This window comes from Schistosoma mansoni, chromosome 1 (genome assembly GCF_000237925.1).
Source record: "Schistosoma mansoni strain Puerto Rico chromosome 1, complete genome".
In the NCBI taxonomy this organism is placed as follows: domain Eukaryota; kingdom Metazoa; phylum Platyhelminthes; class Trematoda; order Strigeidida; family Schistosomatidae; genus Schistosoma; species Schistosoma mansoni.
The window spans coordinates 39,176,697-39,195,517 of record NC_031495.1 but is presented as its reverse complement, the minus strand read 5'-3'; the positions used below and the strand labels follow the sequence as shown (position 1 = coordinate 39,195,517).

Below are 18,821 nucleotides of genomic sequence, written 5' to 3'. Positions count from 1 at the left end.
TACCTATTATTTTCTATCACTGAGAAAATTGCAGATCGAGTTTGTGATTTCATCATGAATCCCAAAACTTCCCAGATTTAATTTAAGATACTGGTGGTCAAATGCTTTACCTGGGTCTGCAAAAATTACATCCACTGGAGTATTTCTATTCTTTTCTGCAGCCCAATCTTCCCTTGCAGTGGGCAGGACTGTCAAGCATAACAAGTCTTTCCTAGGAGCATGTTCTTCCCTGGATAAAAGATTATTGCCTTCCATATAGATTAGAATAACCACCTGAATAATGTTTTCTATCAACATGATAACTACACTGGTTAGACTAACGGGCTGGTAGGTATTGGCCAAGTCCCTACTCCCCGCGTAAGAAGCTGGACTGACAGTTGAGTCTTTCCAGTCTCGAAGCAGGTTAGACTGCAGCAAAGATATCAAACAGCATTGTCAGGGGCTCAGAAATTACACACACCAGAGCTTTCCCAACCCTAGGATGAGCATCCTCAGGATCACCGAGCTCATCTGGCTTGAGATGTTGAAGCGGTTTTTTCTCAATAACCACTGTATCCATCGTCAAGCCGCCTTCATAATCAATCGTTTGTCTTTCACAATTGTCGGTAGGAACATTACTATAATATTGGGAGAAAGCTTCGGACTTTTCAGAATCGTCCCTCGCTAGTGCCACAGAATTTTCTTTTACTGAAAGGGTTAGGATTCTATCACTTTTCTGAGCTTGTCTCTTCATAAATGAGAACAATCTTTGTAGACTATTTTGTGGTGTTTGTATGAACTAATGATTCCTTTGTACTTGAAGACTACCTGATTTCGAATTCCAAATACAATAACTTGGTTTGTGGTCTCTTAGTTCTATTTGACCTTAATTGTGTTATTCCTGGGATTCCTAGTTCGTATAATAATTTGAATACTTATAATCATCACATATTTCCACAATCTCCCACCAATCGCTTTTCATATGAATTTCTAGTCTTACCTATCAACATTTTGTGAGCGTTTCTATCCTTACAACAGGTGAATCTACACTGTTCACAGCCTGTAGTAATAAGCATGTTGCAACGGATTTTCCTATATCTAAGAGGTTTGACTTCGATCTTCCCATTGAAGAGATTGCAAACTAGTCGTTACTTTGAAACTGTCTCTTGGCTTAGTAGAGACATAATGTCTGATTCTTTAATCCAAGCCTTAAAGGTAGTAACATTAGTTGGCAGTATGAGTTTTCAAGAATTAATAACACATGGAGTAATATTCTTTAATACCTTTAGAATTAAAGTAAATGTCAAGCCTTCCTATAAAAGACTCATCAAAATGTGCCATCTCTATCACTCTCAATAAGGAACTTCGTAACCTCAAGATCCTATCCGCTTGATAGCCAGCTTAACGATCTTACCACTATTCAACTGTTCATGCATGTATAGACAACACTAGTCCTTACTTCTATTCTTTACTTCATACCACTTGCGGATTTAATACACTTCGAGTTTATTGTAGCAATTAAGAGTATTTGAATTATAGTATAAACTAGTAATCCCAGCAATAACGCATTTTAATCGAGAAAAATTAGATGAACTCGAACGAGTGTATTTTATTTGGAATTCAAAGTCAAGCAGCCATCAATACAAAGAAATCATCGGTTTATATAAACACCACATCCGCAACAGCATAAACTAGACTATGAGTGTCTGTAACCGATTGTAAGTCTTCTTCTTAAGTTCATCCTGTGTCTGTCCGACAATGTATTGGATAAAGTCTCTATATTATCTAGAATCTACTCGTTAGTATTAGAATGAACAACCGAAATTGGAATGGACTCATCTGGGTCCTGGAATTGTATATAATCATCGTGTCAGTTGTGTAGTGAAACCACTGATATCTAGAGTTTGCATCATAGACTTTCCGACAATATCCTCCCCCACGAAATAATGTTGGGTCCGAACGTTGCAATGTTATAACCAATTTGACGTTCCCAATTTGCACTATCTTCTTATATCTCACGCTTCCATTACTGTATGTGAGTATTTGGGGATATACACTGACAGATAATTTCAGGCATTCCATAATGTGACTTGAACTTGCATAAAAATTATGATACATATTCTTTTTGTCATTCATATAAGAATACGCAAATAAATAGGCATTGATATGTGTAATTGACAAATGTGATTCATCTAGGCTTGATTCACCTGAGGAACAATCAAATGGAAAACATGCATCTGCCTCATACTCATTAGGATAATCTTGGACTTGGTTTGGATTATCTGCATGTGCAAACCTTATATCTCTAATGACTTCGGGAAAACTTGCTATTCCCTCTGATTAACCATACCACTGACTAGGGATTCTACTGAACACATTGGTTTGGAGAATATCCAACATCTAATACAATGACATCAGAAATGTGACTAGAATTCGACTTATCCGGAACACATTCATCATACTCTTTGGGGGTATCACTAAAAATAATTCCATTGCGGGGTTAAATGACACTTGATATGATTTTTCTGAAATCTGTCCCTCGAATTTGTTAACAGTTTCATTAGAGAATAACGGATTGTTAGAGAAATCAGCATCTACCGAAACTGAACCCGGTTTTCGATCGTGATTTGACTCATTCAACATATTATTCTCAGAGTCGTAAGAAATTTCATCAGAAATATGTGAATCATTGGAAATATCCAACTTAGTAGAATCACAGATTTTAGCATTCGTTTCGGGGAAATGAATCATGGTATTACAAACTGATTGAATGTGTCCAGTTTTACCACATTTAAAGCACTTAGAATTACGAAATACACATGAATTACATAGGTGAGACTTGCCACTGAACAGGCATTCACCAAACTTGTGCTTACCTTCGAGAACTGTTGCACAATTTAATGAATTGTTTCCTGAATAACCTTCATTATGTATTGGACTGCGACGACGTAGTAAAGTGGTGGAATTCCTGATGTTCTAGCATGTCATTTTATTGAATTTTTCTCTCTATATGCATTCGGAATTTGTATAATTTACATTGTCCGGCAGTAGTTGCTTGGGAGTTGCATAAGGGGGTGAAATCGTTTTGTTTGGAAATGCCAATATCTTTATTAAGCTGTATGCTTCTTTTCGGATGAATGTAAGTAAATATTAACATTCTCAACATTTTCCTTAGTCATAGCCCAGATTTCGAACCTCCCCATGTGATCTTCAAAAGCATTAAAATCTGAATGTATATCCAACTGTTCCATCACAGGCTCCATCGCGACACCAAGGTGATGTTTAAGAGTACTTAAATTATAGTATGAATTAGTAATCTTAGAAAAAACGTCATTTAATCAAGAAGTATTAGATGAACGCGAAAGAATGTATTGTATTTGGAATTCACAATCGAGCAGTCATCAATACAAAGGAATCAGTGGTTTATCTGAACAGTATAGCTTACTCCTTAAAAGAGCTAGGTGTGAGTATCACAAGTTTGTTACATTGATTTATCTATAAAACCGTTGTCTCCTATTCAGCCATGAACAGAAGTTTGCGTTCAACTTATAAATGGTCTTTGGTATATAAATCTGTACCTGAGGTTGCCTTATCTTTACGATTCCAAGAGTGAGTTGAGAAGTTTGACCGTATTTTTAAAAAGTGGATGAGGCCAATAAATTGTAAAACAGACACAGTAATCCGTTCTGAGGTAGTTAAATCACACTGTTCGGACTGAGGAATGATAGTCAAACTTTTTCAGTTTCATGACCTATCTGCTACATAGTCTTGAATTTTCTCATCCATAAGGTGATAATTGCCTCATTGTGAGTACTTAAACGGAGAAACATGACAATATGAACCTAAAAATCCACAAATAAGTTACTTCGCGTGCTAAGTATGAAATATTTAAGTCTGAACTACAATCTATACGTGTGATAATTTTGATGAAAATGTGGAGTAGAGTGTTTATTATTTTAGTCTTAGACGACTCTTGACCCATTCTCCCGAAAAAAATTTCGAGTGAGTGAGGTATTCTGTGTCTTAATCAAGCCGAGTAGCTCAGTGACTGATTGATGAAGAACTACATTCAGAAAAGTAGTCTTTACATTTAATTCTAGCGAAATATTTAGGGTTCAGAAGATTGTATAACAAAGTATCCGAAATTTTCTGATATCTTTACAAGATCCGAGAACTAAATTAAAGATGCCACAAGTATTCAGAGTTTGACAACGCCTTTAACTGTGACGTCTTTATAATCGGAGAGTGCTAATCCAGTCAAATCTGGAATCAGAAGTGAAGGAGTTCAAAGACATATCCGGAAGACTGTCGATATGTTGATGAATGTTTGGTCTAAGTTGGCTAACAGTTGAAAGGGATGCGTGGAACAGAGAACCCACTCGTGATCTTGTACGAATACGTGATCGAGCACCTTCACACAGGTGAGTTCAGTAAAACTAATGTGGCTATCATTATAAAATCAAAACTAGGTTTGGTTGAAGAATAACTGTCTGGTAAGAGAAGAAACGCGTGTGTGCCAATCGAAGTCAGAACAAGGTGATTGGGGTTACAACGGTTCTAAATTTTATCATAAATACAAATGTACAATTTTACCTAAACAAATATTACCACTCAGTTATTCAACCAATGACTGTTCCCACAATAATCAATCTAAATTACAATAAACAGACAAATTGATAAGAAATATACGAAAATTACCGAACACACCAAAAAATAAGTGTTATTCTATCCTTTCGAGATAGATCAAGTAAAAATCCGTTCAAAACATAATAGTTTGTTGCTTTATAACACAAAGTGTTTCCAATTCTGGGAAAGTACTCCAATTCACAACCAAAATGCACGATCCCAGTCAAATCAAGCAACACAATCAAAGTGGGAACAGTCAATATGGCTGCCGCCAAGGTTAAATATCAACTAAAACAACATAGATACAGTTCAGGAAGAAACATAGAAACTCAGCGAAAGCGAAAATGCTAAAACTGTTATGAAATGAAACATTGCAATCTCAAATGGCATCAAAAAGACTAACAACAATATACAACTAAAGAAACCATTAAGAACAAGTTACAAATGTATGCATGGAGGGATTTTCACACACGAAACCTTCAAAATAGATCTTACAGTCATCAAATGTCGAAGACTTACAGAACTGATTATTTTGAGGGATTCATTTGCCGCGACAGAACTGTCAATCAAAGAGAACAATATCAAGCCAAAACCGCATGGCAAATAATCTCTCCAGTGATGTAGACGGAAAGAGGAAAAGTGCTCGTCCACAAGAGGAAAGTAGTTTCATGCGGTATGATTGAAGTATACTAAGTTTTACGAAGTGTGGCTTATACAAATTCACGTGTTGTTTTTGTCAAACAATCTGTAGATCACCATTGTAGATGATTCCGACACTGACTGCTACCTTGACGTGGTGGTAGGGCTTGCCCATCGTGATGACCCAATCGAGCTATATTGGCTGAAACATATGTTCCTTTAGGTTCTACCGTTCCAGGCAGGTCAGTCGGAGAACATTAAGACTAAAAGCAGCAACCCAAGGTCTGAGGGTGAAGTCGTGCTACTGACTGTAGAAGGGTGTAACATCAGTAAGGTGTTTCCGTCAGACAACCAGCATCTGCAGCGATTCTACCTTCCCACAAGGAAGGAGTTAGAAAAGGTCGATCCTAAAAATGTCGCGCCTCACCTTGCCTCACGGATTTCTTCTCCAGTGGTAAGGTCTATTGAAGAACGGGGCTAACACGTCAAGTACCTCCCACAAAATGGCCGTGCGCCACCAGCCTCAAGTATTTGTCCTTTTGGCTCTGAGGTCACGCTCCCAGGTCGTCAAGGCCAACACTAGTTCAGCTGCCTTTTCAAGTTTCCCAGGAAATAGTAATAGTAGCTGGTGACTATTGCTCAAGTAGGTAAACTAAGCGAAAGGGAAAGACACCTGGGTGGATCTTATAGTGTCGTGGCCCAAAGAACAGATAATGGCAACCATTTATTGCAGCTATGCTCAGCTAACCCCCTAGTTTCTTGCAAATACTAACCTTAAGCACAAAGGAGAACATCTTTTTTTATAGCGACCCCGAAATTCGTCCCAACGTTGGATCCAAATAGATCACATCGCTATCAGCCACCGATGGAGGGGCTCGATAGAAGACTGTCGCTCATCCTAGAGCACATGTTTAGATTCAGATCATGCTCTAGTGCGAGCACGTAACTGTCTGAGTCTTACTGGACGTAGGAAAGACTCTGCAAGGAAACCTCTCAGGGCTCTACTTAATGGTAGCCAAGCCAAAAACATATTTCAGGAACAACTGGAAAAACAGTCAGGCAGATATGCAAGTGATACCCACTCCAAAGCAGTTTGGAATGATATCCGAAAAGCTGTGGAAATAGCAGTGACATCTACTAGTAAGGTGAACCATAAGGTTAGGGAGAAACACTGGATATCAACAGCATCTACCGCACTGACAGATGCTCAAAAACTCATCCCATCTAGCTCTGGACATGACGAAGAGCGGAGTCATTTTAAGAGCAAGCTGATAAGAAGCCTACTCAATGATCGCGAACAGTGATGGGTAACGAAATCAAGAGAGATGAAAGAGGCAGCGGCAATAGTTAACAGCAGACAACTATTCAGACTTGTTAAAGAAAACGGTAGTAGGAACCCAACTGTCAGCGAAATCATCTTAAAATAAGATGGCCATATTGTTCACTCTCAATCCAGGAGATTGGATCGATGAGCAGAACACTTTAGGGATCAGTTCAACTAGCCTTCAGCCACACTTCGGTTTCCCATGTTCCCCAGTTGACCTGAACGGCAAGTTAATGTAAGTCCTCCAACTCTCTATGAGGTTGAAAAAGCTATAGGAAATCTGAAGCGAGGGAGAGAAGCAGGCCCCTGACAGGTTTACCCCTGAGATTTTTAAGGATGGCGGCTCAGTATTAGCAGCGAGATTTACTGAGGTCTTAGGTAGAATCTGGGAACTGGACGTAATTCCATCTGACTGGTCTCAACCATTGATTGTGCCAGTCTATAAGAAAGGACAAAAGTCCTCCTGTGACAATCACAGAGGGATCAGTTTGACTAATATAGTGTCTAAAATATTAGCTTCAATAATACTTCAACGCCTAACCAAAGCTCGTGAAGAGCATAATAAAAAAACCAGACTGGTTTTCGACCTGGACGTGGTTGTATAGACCAGATATACACACTACATCAAGTCCTAGAACATAGAAATATACTCAGACGTCCCACAATAGTAGTATTTCCCGACCTTAAGGCGGATGTTGACTCTGTTGGTCGTGAGGTTCTATGGCAGTGTTTGTCACTGATAGGAGTACCAAAGAAGTACACTAACCTTATACAGGCTCTATAGTCGAACACAACTGGCCGAGTGAGAGCTTATGGAGAACTGTCATCAGAATTGATTACCTCGATTGGTGTTTGTTAGGGCTGTCCACTCTCCCCATTCTTGTTTAACATTGCCGTTGACATGCTTTTAGAGATAACACTTTCCTCATCTAAACTTCCAGGACTTCAGCTTTTACCGGGAGATTCACTTGTAGACCTAGAATATACCGATGACATAGTTCTATTCGGTGAAGACACTGACAAAATACAGAGTCTTCTGACAATCGTGAGCAAGAATGCAAGCATGTTCAGGATGCGATTCTCCCCCCCCCTTTGGAATACATAATGTTGCTTCAGGATTAAACTGCATTGACACCCAAACTAATTATGGGAGGTGAAGTAATTGAGAGTGTCGACCGCTTCACTTATCTAGGGAGTCTCATCAGCCCTTGTGGTCTGGTGTGTGACGAAATCTCAGCACGGGTACAGAAGGCTCGTCTAGCTTTCTCCAACATGCGTCATTTATGGCGTAGGCGGGATATCCGACTAGCAACAAAAGGACGGGTTTACTGTGCAGCAGTTCGTTCCGTCCTACTTTATGGCAGTGAAACATGGCCGATAAAGGTAGAGGATATTCGTAGGCTACTAGTATTCGACCATAGGTGTCTTCGAAGCATTGCTCGTATATCCTGGGACCAACGGGTAAGTAATGTAGTTGTTAGGATACGGGTACTAGGTAAGGATGGCAAATGGACTGATGAAGTAGTGAAACTTCATCAGTTGAGATGGCTGGGACACGTGTTACGTATGCCCAACCACCGACTGCCCCGACATGAAATGTTTCATGGTGTAGGAGTAGGTTGGAAGAGAGCTAGGGGCGGCCAGACCAAAATGTGGCACAAATCCATGAAGTTACTGACAAGTGGACTGAGCCATGTTGGTAGGTGTAGACTACCTGGTTGGGATCCGCGAGATCATATCAACCGATGGTTAGAGACCTTGAATGATATGGCTCAAAATCGTTTGCAATGGCGAAGGTGTATCCACTCTTTGTGTTCTCCCAAATTCTAATCTTCTGAATTATTTGTGTCCTTTTCCTTTTTCTCTTTCCAAATTTCACTGGATTATACTCCTTCAGTAACATCTTCAGACCCTAATCTTTTTGACTACTGCTTATACTTTTTCTACCTTTACTACTATGGGATTTGAATCGACAATTGTATATCTGTGCTATTGTGGTATGGCAACTTGAACTGATGTACGTACGTACTAAGTGCTACATTGTTGCTGACTGGCTGAACGTATACGATCTATGTTGAATGATTGGGGGCCTACCCGAGTCAGACGGGAATGGTGTTACAAACCACCTGACTTCGAAGTCACACCCGGCGGTCAGCATCTAACGTGGATTACCCCTTTAACTTATCAAAGGACGTTATTACGGAAATATATTACCAAGAATGAATACAGAGAAGTTATTGAGACCACCTCCTCATGGTCCAGTCCATAGCATACGATTAACTGATACGTGTTGGGTGTCCTTGACCATGACAGGTATCGATGATCTGTTGGATATTCGGTGACCCAACTGCCGGATGGTTTGGCTAGGGCTCAGTGACATTTCATTGGCCCTACAAATCTAACTATACGTTAATAAAATTTGCATATTCATTAAGATACTCTTATTAATTTGATGCACTATCCACCTTTTCTACAGGGAAACATGAGTTCCAGTCAGCTGCACCACTTATTTTAGTATTTGCAATGAAGAGAACTTATATTGTGCGGTTTGGAGGCCTCTTATGCATTACCTTGCCAATTCATAATCTTGATTGATGCAGATGTCGGAAACCTCTGAAGGTTAATTTATGGTGTCTTAAGCTTCTCATCACTGAACTTCTCTGTACTCCGAGATGCTCATAATGTATATAGTGTATAAAAGTTACTTTCTAAGCAAAAAGACAAATTCAGAAATGATTTAATCCCATTGTCCTCACCTGATTAGGCGGTTCAAAACTAAGTATCTGAGAATTAAGGGACACCATTATTTATCTTCGATATGCTTCTTACTTATTGATCCTATTTATAGGATGCAACTGGTTATTTCATCCCTGTCTCACTTGTTCGCAAAACAAGTGTTCTAGGACAATACTGGAACTGATGATACCAACATTTCATGCAGCTGACGAGTGAGACCTACGGATTTATGTACTACAGTTTAGTTAATTGTTTGGATAGGTCCTTTTCTATCGTTAGACCAATTAGTAAAACTCACCCAACCAATTCTTACTATATTCTAAGTTATTTTCACCTGTATGCATACCACAAGCAAGGTGTCTACTCATAACACGTTTGAGATATGACATATAAGGAGTAATTAACATTCGCACTGTTCATTTATATTTTTCGGTTATCATTGTATTGATCAGCTCGATCATTTGTTTTAAATGTAGTTCCAGTTAGAGAATTCATTTCATTGAGATTACGACTGATAACATGAGAACAACTTATTCATTTAGTCTCACAGCAAATCATGACTATATACAGAGTTAATCAGTGTTGACGTTAATTTCACTTCTTAGATTCTTTGAGAGATTTGAATCTGATGGTATTGATCCATTCATTTTATAAAGACTAAATCTTATTTGTTTGAACAATCCTATACATTTAATACAACCACATAAATTATTTTCTAAACAAAATAAAGATTATTAAACGAATAGAAAGGACACACCAAAAATGATAGAGCTTACAGTCAGATATACTCTGGGAGTTTGTCTCGGAGGGGGTGTGACCAAATAAGTGTAACCGACCCCAATCGCTGCTAGTAACTATTGAGACACGATTGATTCTCGACAATTTTTATTATTTGAATTGATTTATCAAGTATGACACTAATTAGTCGATTTCAAGACACTTCCATTGTAATTTTATGCAGTGACGATTACTGAGCTTAATAAACTTCGTAATTAATAATCATAGGATTTGATCAATACATATTGAATTAACTAGGGTGTAAATTAATTTTCCTGGGGTCTCTATCAAAAAAGCTTCTACAAAAACTTGGAATTCTTACTCTTGTTAGCCGCCAGAGAACAAGATGATAGAAGCAGTGTCGTTCACCGCATTAAAGTAGAAGTTAGGAATAATTCGCTTAGTGCACAAATATATCTAAACGTAAAATTTTCATTTTATAAAATAAGGTCATGATTACAAGTCCATAGGCGGATAGACTGCTACAGTATATATATATATATATATATATATATATATATATATATATATATATATATATATATATATATTAGTATCATGACCTCCTATACATACATATACGGTTAGAAGTAATCTTATTAAGAACACACAATAAGAGAAGCACAATTATGATAAAAACAATAAACTAGAGCGAAAAAAAACTAATAAACACCTTTCATATACAAGTGGATGTTACTTTGAAAAGAAAACCAGCAGATAAGATATAGAAGAATAGTAGTAATTTAGAAAAACCAACTGGAAATCATCAGAATATACAACTCTAAGTAGAATTGTTTCTCTCAGTATTTGAGAACACGTACACATTATAATTAATGTCTAATTTATTTTGATGTTTTATTTATAGATCAAAATGAAGGAAAAATAAATCCAGAGGGATAGTAACACTTGGCATATTCACACACACACACACACACATGTACATAAAAGCTACTAGGTGTGAACATCTTCACCAATTGTTTTCAAACCTCACCATCTTCCACCAATTTGTCGTTTCTTCCCATAGACATAAATACACATTTTTTCAAAAGAATAAATATAAAAGGCATAATCTTTCAACAAATTCATATACATAAATAGATACATATGCATAGAGAAACAAATCCATTGATAAAATACATGAATAAAATTAGATAAATAGATTTGATTGTAATTTTTGATCATTATCATTATTATCTGATTTAGTTTGAGTCAAAGTAGGGAAAAGAAAAAAAATTAATGTAAAGAGCATAAATACGTACATGTACGAGTTAAAAACAAACAACAGAGCGTGTATGATGAAAATGAAGGAAAGGAGAAAAAACTGTACAATCACTAGTTCTTTCTTCCTACAATGTGGTTTATTCACAGGAAGTGAAGCAATAGGAAAGAAAGTGTTTACTTATTTCTATGTTTTAGATCTAATGATTGAAGAAGAAAGAAAAAAACTGTGCAAACATACTTATTTACTTACATACATATACAGGATATCTTTACAAAATAATGGTTCTTTTTTTAAAAAAACTAAATATGTTAGGATAGTAACGTAGGACAGTAATAAAAACAAATACTTCATAATCATTATAATAAGTATATATGGTATCTGATGTTTTGTCAATTGATTAACTGACTATGAATAGATATGGTGTTTTTTGCACAGCAAAATGTATTGATCTCGATCCAAATGACATTCTAAAAGTAAATAGAAGGTTTTAGGTCAATCATTTTTTGGACAAACACAGAAAATTATTAAGAGAGGAGATTGACTGAAGAAAGAGAATACAGGGTAGATTTTCTATCCAAGGGATTATAATGAACCTACAGTTCAATAATGAATAAAACACATGCTTTCTGATATTAAGTGGAAACTCAATATTCCACATTTTGTGGACCCACTTTTTTTTTAATTTAAAGATACATTGAAATCAATCTGGTATGTTAATGGAAAAAAGCTTTATTTTATCGGTCCTCTATTAGATTGAATTTGCAACATCGAGGGAAAGTATCTTATTACGATTGGACAATAAGATCACTGATCTAATCAAAAAACCATTATTCTTTATGAGCTAAACAATGTTACAGTATTTAGTGATGCCTAGATTCTTTCCAATTATCGATGCACTGTACACGTTTCAACTAGATTGTTAAACAACACTAATTATATTTCGATAGGGCCTCCGATTGATTATCTTGAAACATCCAATATCAAAATTATGCTTCATACAAGAGTGTTATAACGCTAACTTTATTGTCAAGATTGCACCTGATCAACGGAGATGTAAAGAAGAAATTTCCAGAAGATAACTAATTCATGTGAATATTTCAATTACTGAGATTATACGATTGATTGTATGGGTGACTAAGATAACAAATGTCATACGGATATAAACGATAAAAAAGGCTAGTGAATATAGGTTTTGTTGTTGTGGAATTGTATTATTTTACAGTCGTGTTTTTTGTACCAACAATATTCTTGAATATAATACATATCGAACTTCTCGGAATAAGTAAGTTACTACCATTCCACAACAAAAGATAATGATGATCAATAAATATATGGGTGTGAGATATGGTGAATTAGATCGATACAAATAAAATACATTTTCCTGCCTATTGATAGTCTGAATAAATACTGTAATATCTATTAGAGTTGAATGAAAAAAAGTGACGAAATGAAATTTTTAAAAAAAGCGAACTTTATAAATTATCTCCTTATAGAGATTTAACCTGATAATCTTAAAGTAAACCAAGTTAGAAAAGAGATTATTGATTTGTAAATCGAAGGAGGTTGGGATGAAATCTCTGAAAATATCGCTGCTAGAACTAGAGGATTTATAAACTCTTAGATATGTCTGCTGATCAGTTACCTAATATAGGTCAATGAAATGGATTAGTCAGTCAGTCAATCAGCCACAAAGAATGTAAAACCTGGGACATATGAGCATCGGTTGCCAAACAATACCAGCACAGTACCAAGCCAAATGCCAGAGTATAAAAAATGGTAAAAGTATCAGGTGCAGTAGAAAATACCAACCACAGACAACATGATTCGATAAGGAAGAATTTATAGGATAGGAAGAAAACGACAATTTCGAAAGTGAAGGTCTAAGGGAAAACAAGGAGAGAATATATCAATGCTATGTCATCCAAATATCTCCAATCACTGATTACGATAATCATGTGAATTTCAACCATGCATCTTACACTTATCAACAGTCAATGACTCCATTGACAGACATTAAGACTTGGATTGGCTGCTCCTAGTTTGTTTTCAACCTAATCGTACCTACAGCAAACATTGTCCGTCCAGGTTAGTGCTGGTTGAGGATACATAAATATATGTTTCAACCGCTTCAGCCTGTGAAGATTCGCTACCATTTCAACCAAATAGCCTTGACATTAAGAAAAGAGTGTTAGTAAGGAAATAATTCGGTGTAGAATTTCTTTTCATAGAATTATTAATTCATTCATTTATTTGAAATACCGAATATATTACTGATCGGACATTTCAATATTTCCAGACAAGGAATTAATTTGGTAGCCAATAGAGTGGAACCAATGAATAAACAAATATGATTAGGGAAGAAGAAAAGTAAAAGTGATACTTTCATCAAAGACAAAGTATTTCCAATGAAATTACAACAAATCTATTATTCTAAAATACCGGTTGAAAGAAATGGGAAAACCTAGCATACTGCACTATAGGGTTTAAAAAATTATCGGAAATTATCATTGCTTAGAATTTTGTTTAAACATCTAACTTGACTCTCTTACCAGCTTTAATTGCGCATTGATAATGATAACTCAAATTACATCCTCGATTACAACAACTTAGAATTGCTCCAGGTTTTTGGCAATGTGAACAATGCTAAATAATTGAAAATAAATGAAATTAATTAAACAGCATTAAAGAGCTTGACTTTATAGGATAGAATTAAACGGAGTTAGTTTGTTCTGGAGCTGAATCTTCGATGCCTAAACTTTTCAATTACCGCTAATACTGTTACTACTTCTACTACTTTGGGAATTACACCAAGGATTTCATGTCGCTGTGCTAATGAGTTATGGCAGCTTGAACCGATGTATACAGGCAACCGTTGTTAGAAGGGGGCATCGGCCTCGTGACTTCCGAGGAATCTCGGATTTCACCCCGAGGCGTCATAATTCTTCCTTCAACGCGGAGGGCTGTGTTTAAATGGTTTAATTTGTTTAGTCTGGTCGGCGTTTTTTGGCAAGATTTTTTTCTATGGGATGGGGTTGCCGACCCCATGCCTAACCTTCCTCCTATGTGTGGGCTTGGAACAGGCAGTAACTCCAGAAGAGCTACAGGCGGTTAATCACAATAATTTGTGACATTGGTGTAGATATGTCACTACTATTCTTGTTAGAAATATAGAGCGGTTCTACTGAATAAAATACGATGGAATTTCAATTGGATTTTGATATAACGGGATGAAAAGTCAAAATTACACTCCTTTACTCATTATGATTTTTGTTCAACATTACTTCCGTTTTAAGTCAACGTGATGATTACTCTGTGTAGTATTTGTTTTGTTTTCCCGTATGATATTTTATTCTGTATAACATACAATATTCTTGTATTCAATTAACATGGACTATGCTCAGCATGACATGTACTATGTGGTTTGTTATAACTCTAAATATTTTTCATATATGTGATTTCATCCTAATTATTAGTCAAAATGGGTATACAATCAATATATAAATGAGTGTATTTTCGACTAGAGTCGTCTTTGTGTTTGGGGCTAATAAATCTTTATTTGTACCAGTCTTTGTGTTGTCGTTTTCGCATCGTAGGAATAGCGGTGCTTCCTCGCTTTTACAAGTATAAGTAATGAGTGATTACGACATAACAATTAGCGACGACCAGGTATAACAAAGTAGTGTTCAATCAAAAGACTTATCAGAAGTAAAAAGGACAGTTTATAAATTTTGATAATTCTATGTATCGATTAAAAACATGTTTATTCTGCTACAAAGAAGTACTCTAGGCATATATGACCAAACAGATTGCACTGAGTGTTGCAAAAATAAAACTTACTGCATTAAGGGCTAATTGTAATGCATCACCAAGACCTCCAACAGCACCATTCCCATTCACGTAAGTACCAGGAGCCCAAAGTACACATTCAAAATGAAACCAGACTTCACCGTTTGATCCTACTCTAGGCCTGCAAGAGTTTCTTACCTTAGATAGATCGGGTGAATTTTTTGTCAAAGAGTGATCACTATTTATCATACTATTTGAAGCTTTGATAACTAGGCGAAGAACACCAGTATTGGCAGCTGTAGGACGTCCTTGGGCTGCTGCAGATCGTGTAGTAGTCGAAGTAATTACACCAGAACGAATAGCCTTTTCTATACTTCTTGCACGTCTGGATACAGGAGTCACAGGTGTATTAGACTGAGTCACAGTATCAGGAGATTGATATTCATTGGTGGAACCATAGATGAGCTCTGAAGGTAATTGCTTCATATCTGCTTCTGTAAGCCAATAGGGACCATATAAACAACCAATTTCGGTATAATTGTTATCTTCACCACAGAAGGCACATATCCAAAGACTATTGGGATTTACTGAGGTTGGAAACTGATAGTCACGTACCCGGAGAGGTCCTGAAGGTCTATATGTAATACCTAAGATGAAAAATTTATACAGACATAAGTTGTAACGTACACAAGTTACGTACACTGTTATGAAAACTATCTAAATGAAACTTATGCTTACCTGCAAGGATACTACGAGATTCAATGCCGACGTCATGTTTATCAACTTTAATTGATGCACTTCCAGTTACATTAGCTTTGAATGGACAACTAACAGGCATGGTACAATGAGAGATGTACCCATTAACTTGTTGAACAGACAAATCACGTAAAGCTGGGTTAATTATATGGGCAGATAAAGACGAATTCATATCAATCAATTCATTATTAGTTGTTGAATTATTACAGGCTACTTTAGATCCAGAAGGAATACAATTGTATTTAGTGAAGTTGTCTGAAGTTTTCATAAGACTAGAAACTGTTCCTCCAGCTTGACAAAGACATAAAAAGGGTGATTCTAAATACTTCCTGCGCATTGCAATATCTGCATTGGTCCCACCAGGAGTGTCAGATGTAACACCAGAAATAGATCTAAAAAAGATTGAGAATGAACTCAACTTAAGATATTACAAAACGAAGTGTTTCTGACTGTTGGATGATCTTGCTTTACAAATAAAGGCATTAATTACATTAAATGTCTATGAACTTCAAACTAAGGAGATGCAACATACGAATGAAAGTATAGTTATAATGCAGACAAGTCTATTCTATCACATTTGTAATGTATTTATCAATTCTTGTTATCCAATGGATGAATTTATAGTGTGTATATTTCAGCTTTATTTCAGTTGACACATCAGGTTTCCAATTAAATGGTTCGACAAAACCTAGAAGAACTTAAATACATGCTGAAGTCATTCCACTATCATAGATCAGCCTTATAAAGTAGATGTAATGGAAGTAAGAAAATTTCTAATTACGTACTGTCTGAAATTGTTTGTGTTATCTTATGAAGTCCATTTATTCTTCACCTTTAAGTTCTAAGATTAGTGTTTAAATTATTTTACATTTTCCCTATGGTGGGCTACAAAGTATTGAACATGAAAAAACAGTAAGCAAAAATAATAAGGCAAACTAATACGCTAAACTTGACAGAATAGAAGCCATCACTAGCGCTGTGTAAATATATTATACTATATATTATTATAGAATTGAATGTTTATGTAAAAAGCCATGCACATATATGTTTGAAACGAGTAAAAAAAGCTCACTTTTTATTGATGACTTTTTGTTGAACTCGACGAATAAGAGCTCTAGCATCGGCTCTACCACGAGATCCACCTGCTTGAGACTGGGAAAATGGCTCGAAGTCGGAATCAGAATCTCCTCGAATTTTGCGTGATTTAGGTCGACGTCTTGACCGGGCTGATGCCTTTCGTTTTGTTGCTACTTTAGACTTCTCATTTATTACATTTGACTTAGCATCTTCATTTGTAGCAGATGAGTTAGCTTGGAGGGGTTCATCAAGCTTTGTTAGGGAGTTTTCTTTACTATTTGATGGATGGATATGATTCTCCAGAACCAACTTTGGAAGTCTTGCATCTTCATTTTTTAAAGGTGAATCAGTGTTGTTTGCGCGAATTATTGAATTTTCGCCAACTGGTCGTTTAGGTGAACCAAGAACAATAGAAATTTTTTCCAGAATCGGTAAACCATTGGCAGCATGGTTCGCCTCATTCAAAATTGAGGAGGAAGATGTAGACGAAGATGAACTACTCGAACTAGACATAAACATATCGCTTGCTATCCGTGGGCAACTAGAATTCGGTGGTTTACTCAGAATTTGAGAAGCATGTTGATTCATTTTAAATGCACCCCTGGGATGAGAGCTTTTCTCAGAAGCTGAATGAGATGAAATGGATGAAGGACCTCGAATTTCGGCAACTATAATTGGAGGAGAAGGGGAGGATGGTTGGTTATTTTGGTTGTTACTCCCATGAGTAGGAGAGGAACTAACAGGAGATAATGCTGGAGGTGGCGGAGAGCTACCACATGAATGACACTGAGAATAATCCGTAACCAAATTCTGCTCCATTGAGACAGTGAGATCAGGAAAACAGGAATCAACCGAGCAATTGGAAAAAGTGGAGATGGGCTTATTGAAACCATTTTCGGAGTATAAAAATCCGTGATTTGAAGTATTCGGTGGATAATTTGATCGATTTTCAAGAACATTAGTAGCTGTGGTTACAGCACACGGAGAGCTAAGTACACGCAAACTGTCGCGCATCGCGTTGGAATTCAATCCAGTATTTCTACCGACTAGGGAGTTACGATTTGACGACTCATTCATTCTTTGGAGGAGTGAGCATACTTATTTATTAAGTTCACTGAAATCCATTTTTGAATTTCTGCTCCGTTTAGTAAGAAATTGTTATAGTTAATGGGATGATTTATGCTGTTTTTTTACTGACAACACTATTCAGGGACACATAGAATGGGAGAGTAGAAAGTGACGGTAATTCACTCGTCCAGCAGAATCTGTAAAAGAGGGAAATAATTCTAAGAAATATTCGTATTGCAGGCCAGTAACACGTAAAATATAAAGTAAAATCTAGCAAAAATCTCCGCACTGGAGGGTTAGGGTCAGGGCAAGAGTAGCAGCATTATCATGTTTTTTCCATAACTTCTAGTAATAAATACCAGCCTGACGACTGGAAAGTTTAGAAACAATCTAGGTTTTGAATGTGCAAATAATAAATTTGAAAACTTGTTGAATTACTTTACTAGGAGTTGGCTTGCGTTTGTTTGGTACCTCAAAACATAATAACTAATTAAGTGTATTCTTATCATTTGACGGACACATTGTAACGTAACTACTAATGCCAGTGAAAAAGTTAGCAAATGGTTCAAATGGTTGGGATACAAATGATTCTTGCACATGAATGCAGAATTCCAACTGACAGCTGAACCACCATCGTTAGGAACGCCCTGGTCAGCAGTATTCAAAGCGCTAAGCGAACTTACCCTTAAGAAATGAAAAGAGGAATCTCGTAATGAAGAAAAATGAGAATAAAAAGAAAGGTTTAAGTAACAGTACCGAAAGTATGACAACACCACGTTATTCATATCTCTTAAGCAGACGCACACATAAATTACTATTTATGTGATGAAA

General features: G+C 36.6%; 1 protein-coding gene across 1 annotated transcript; it reads right to left on the bottom strand.

Annotated features, from left to right (window-relative positions):
- Positions 1-13,826: 13,826 nt before the first annotated feature.
- Positions 13,827-18,163, bottom strand: Smp_064250 (hypothetical protein; the record flags this gene model as incomplete). The annotated part of the gene is made up of 4 exons (XM_018794360.1): positions 16,918-18,163; positions 15,828-16,237; positions 15,141-15,736; positions 13,827-13,946 (listed from the first exon to the last, which is right to left on the bottom strand). Exons 1-4 carry the CDS (start codon positions 17,997-17,999, stop codon positions 13,827-13,829), a joined length of 2,208 nt encoding a protein of 735 aa, XP_018648781.1. The 5' UTR covers positions 18,000-18,163.
- Positions 18,164-18,821: the final 658 nt, after the last annotated feature.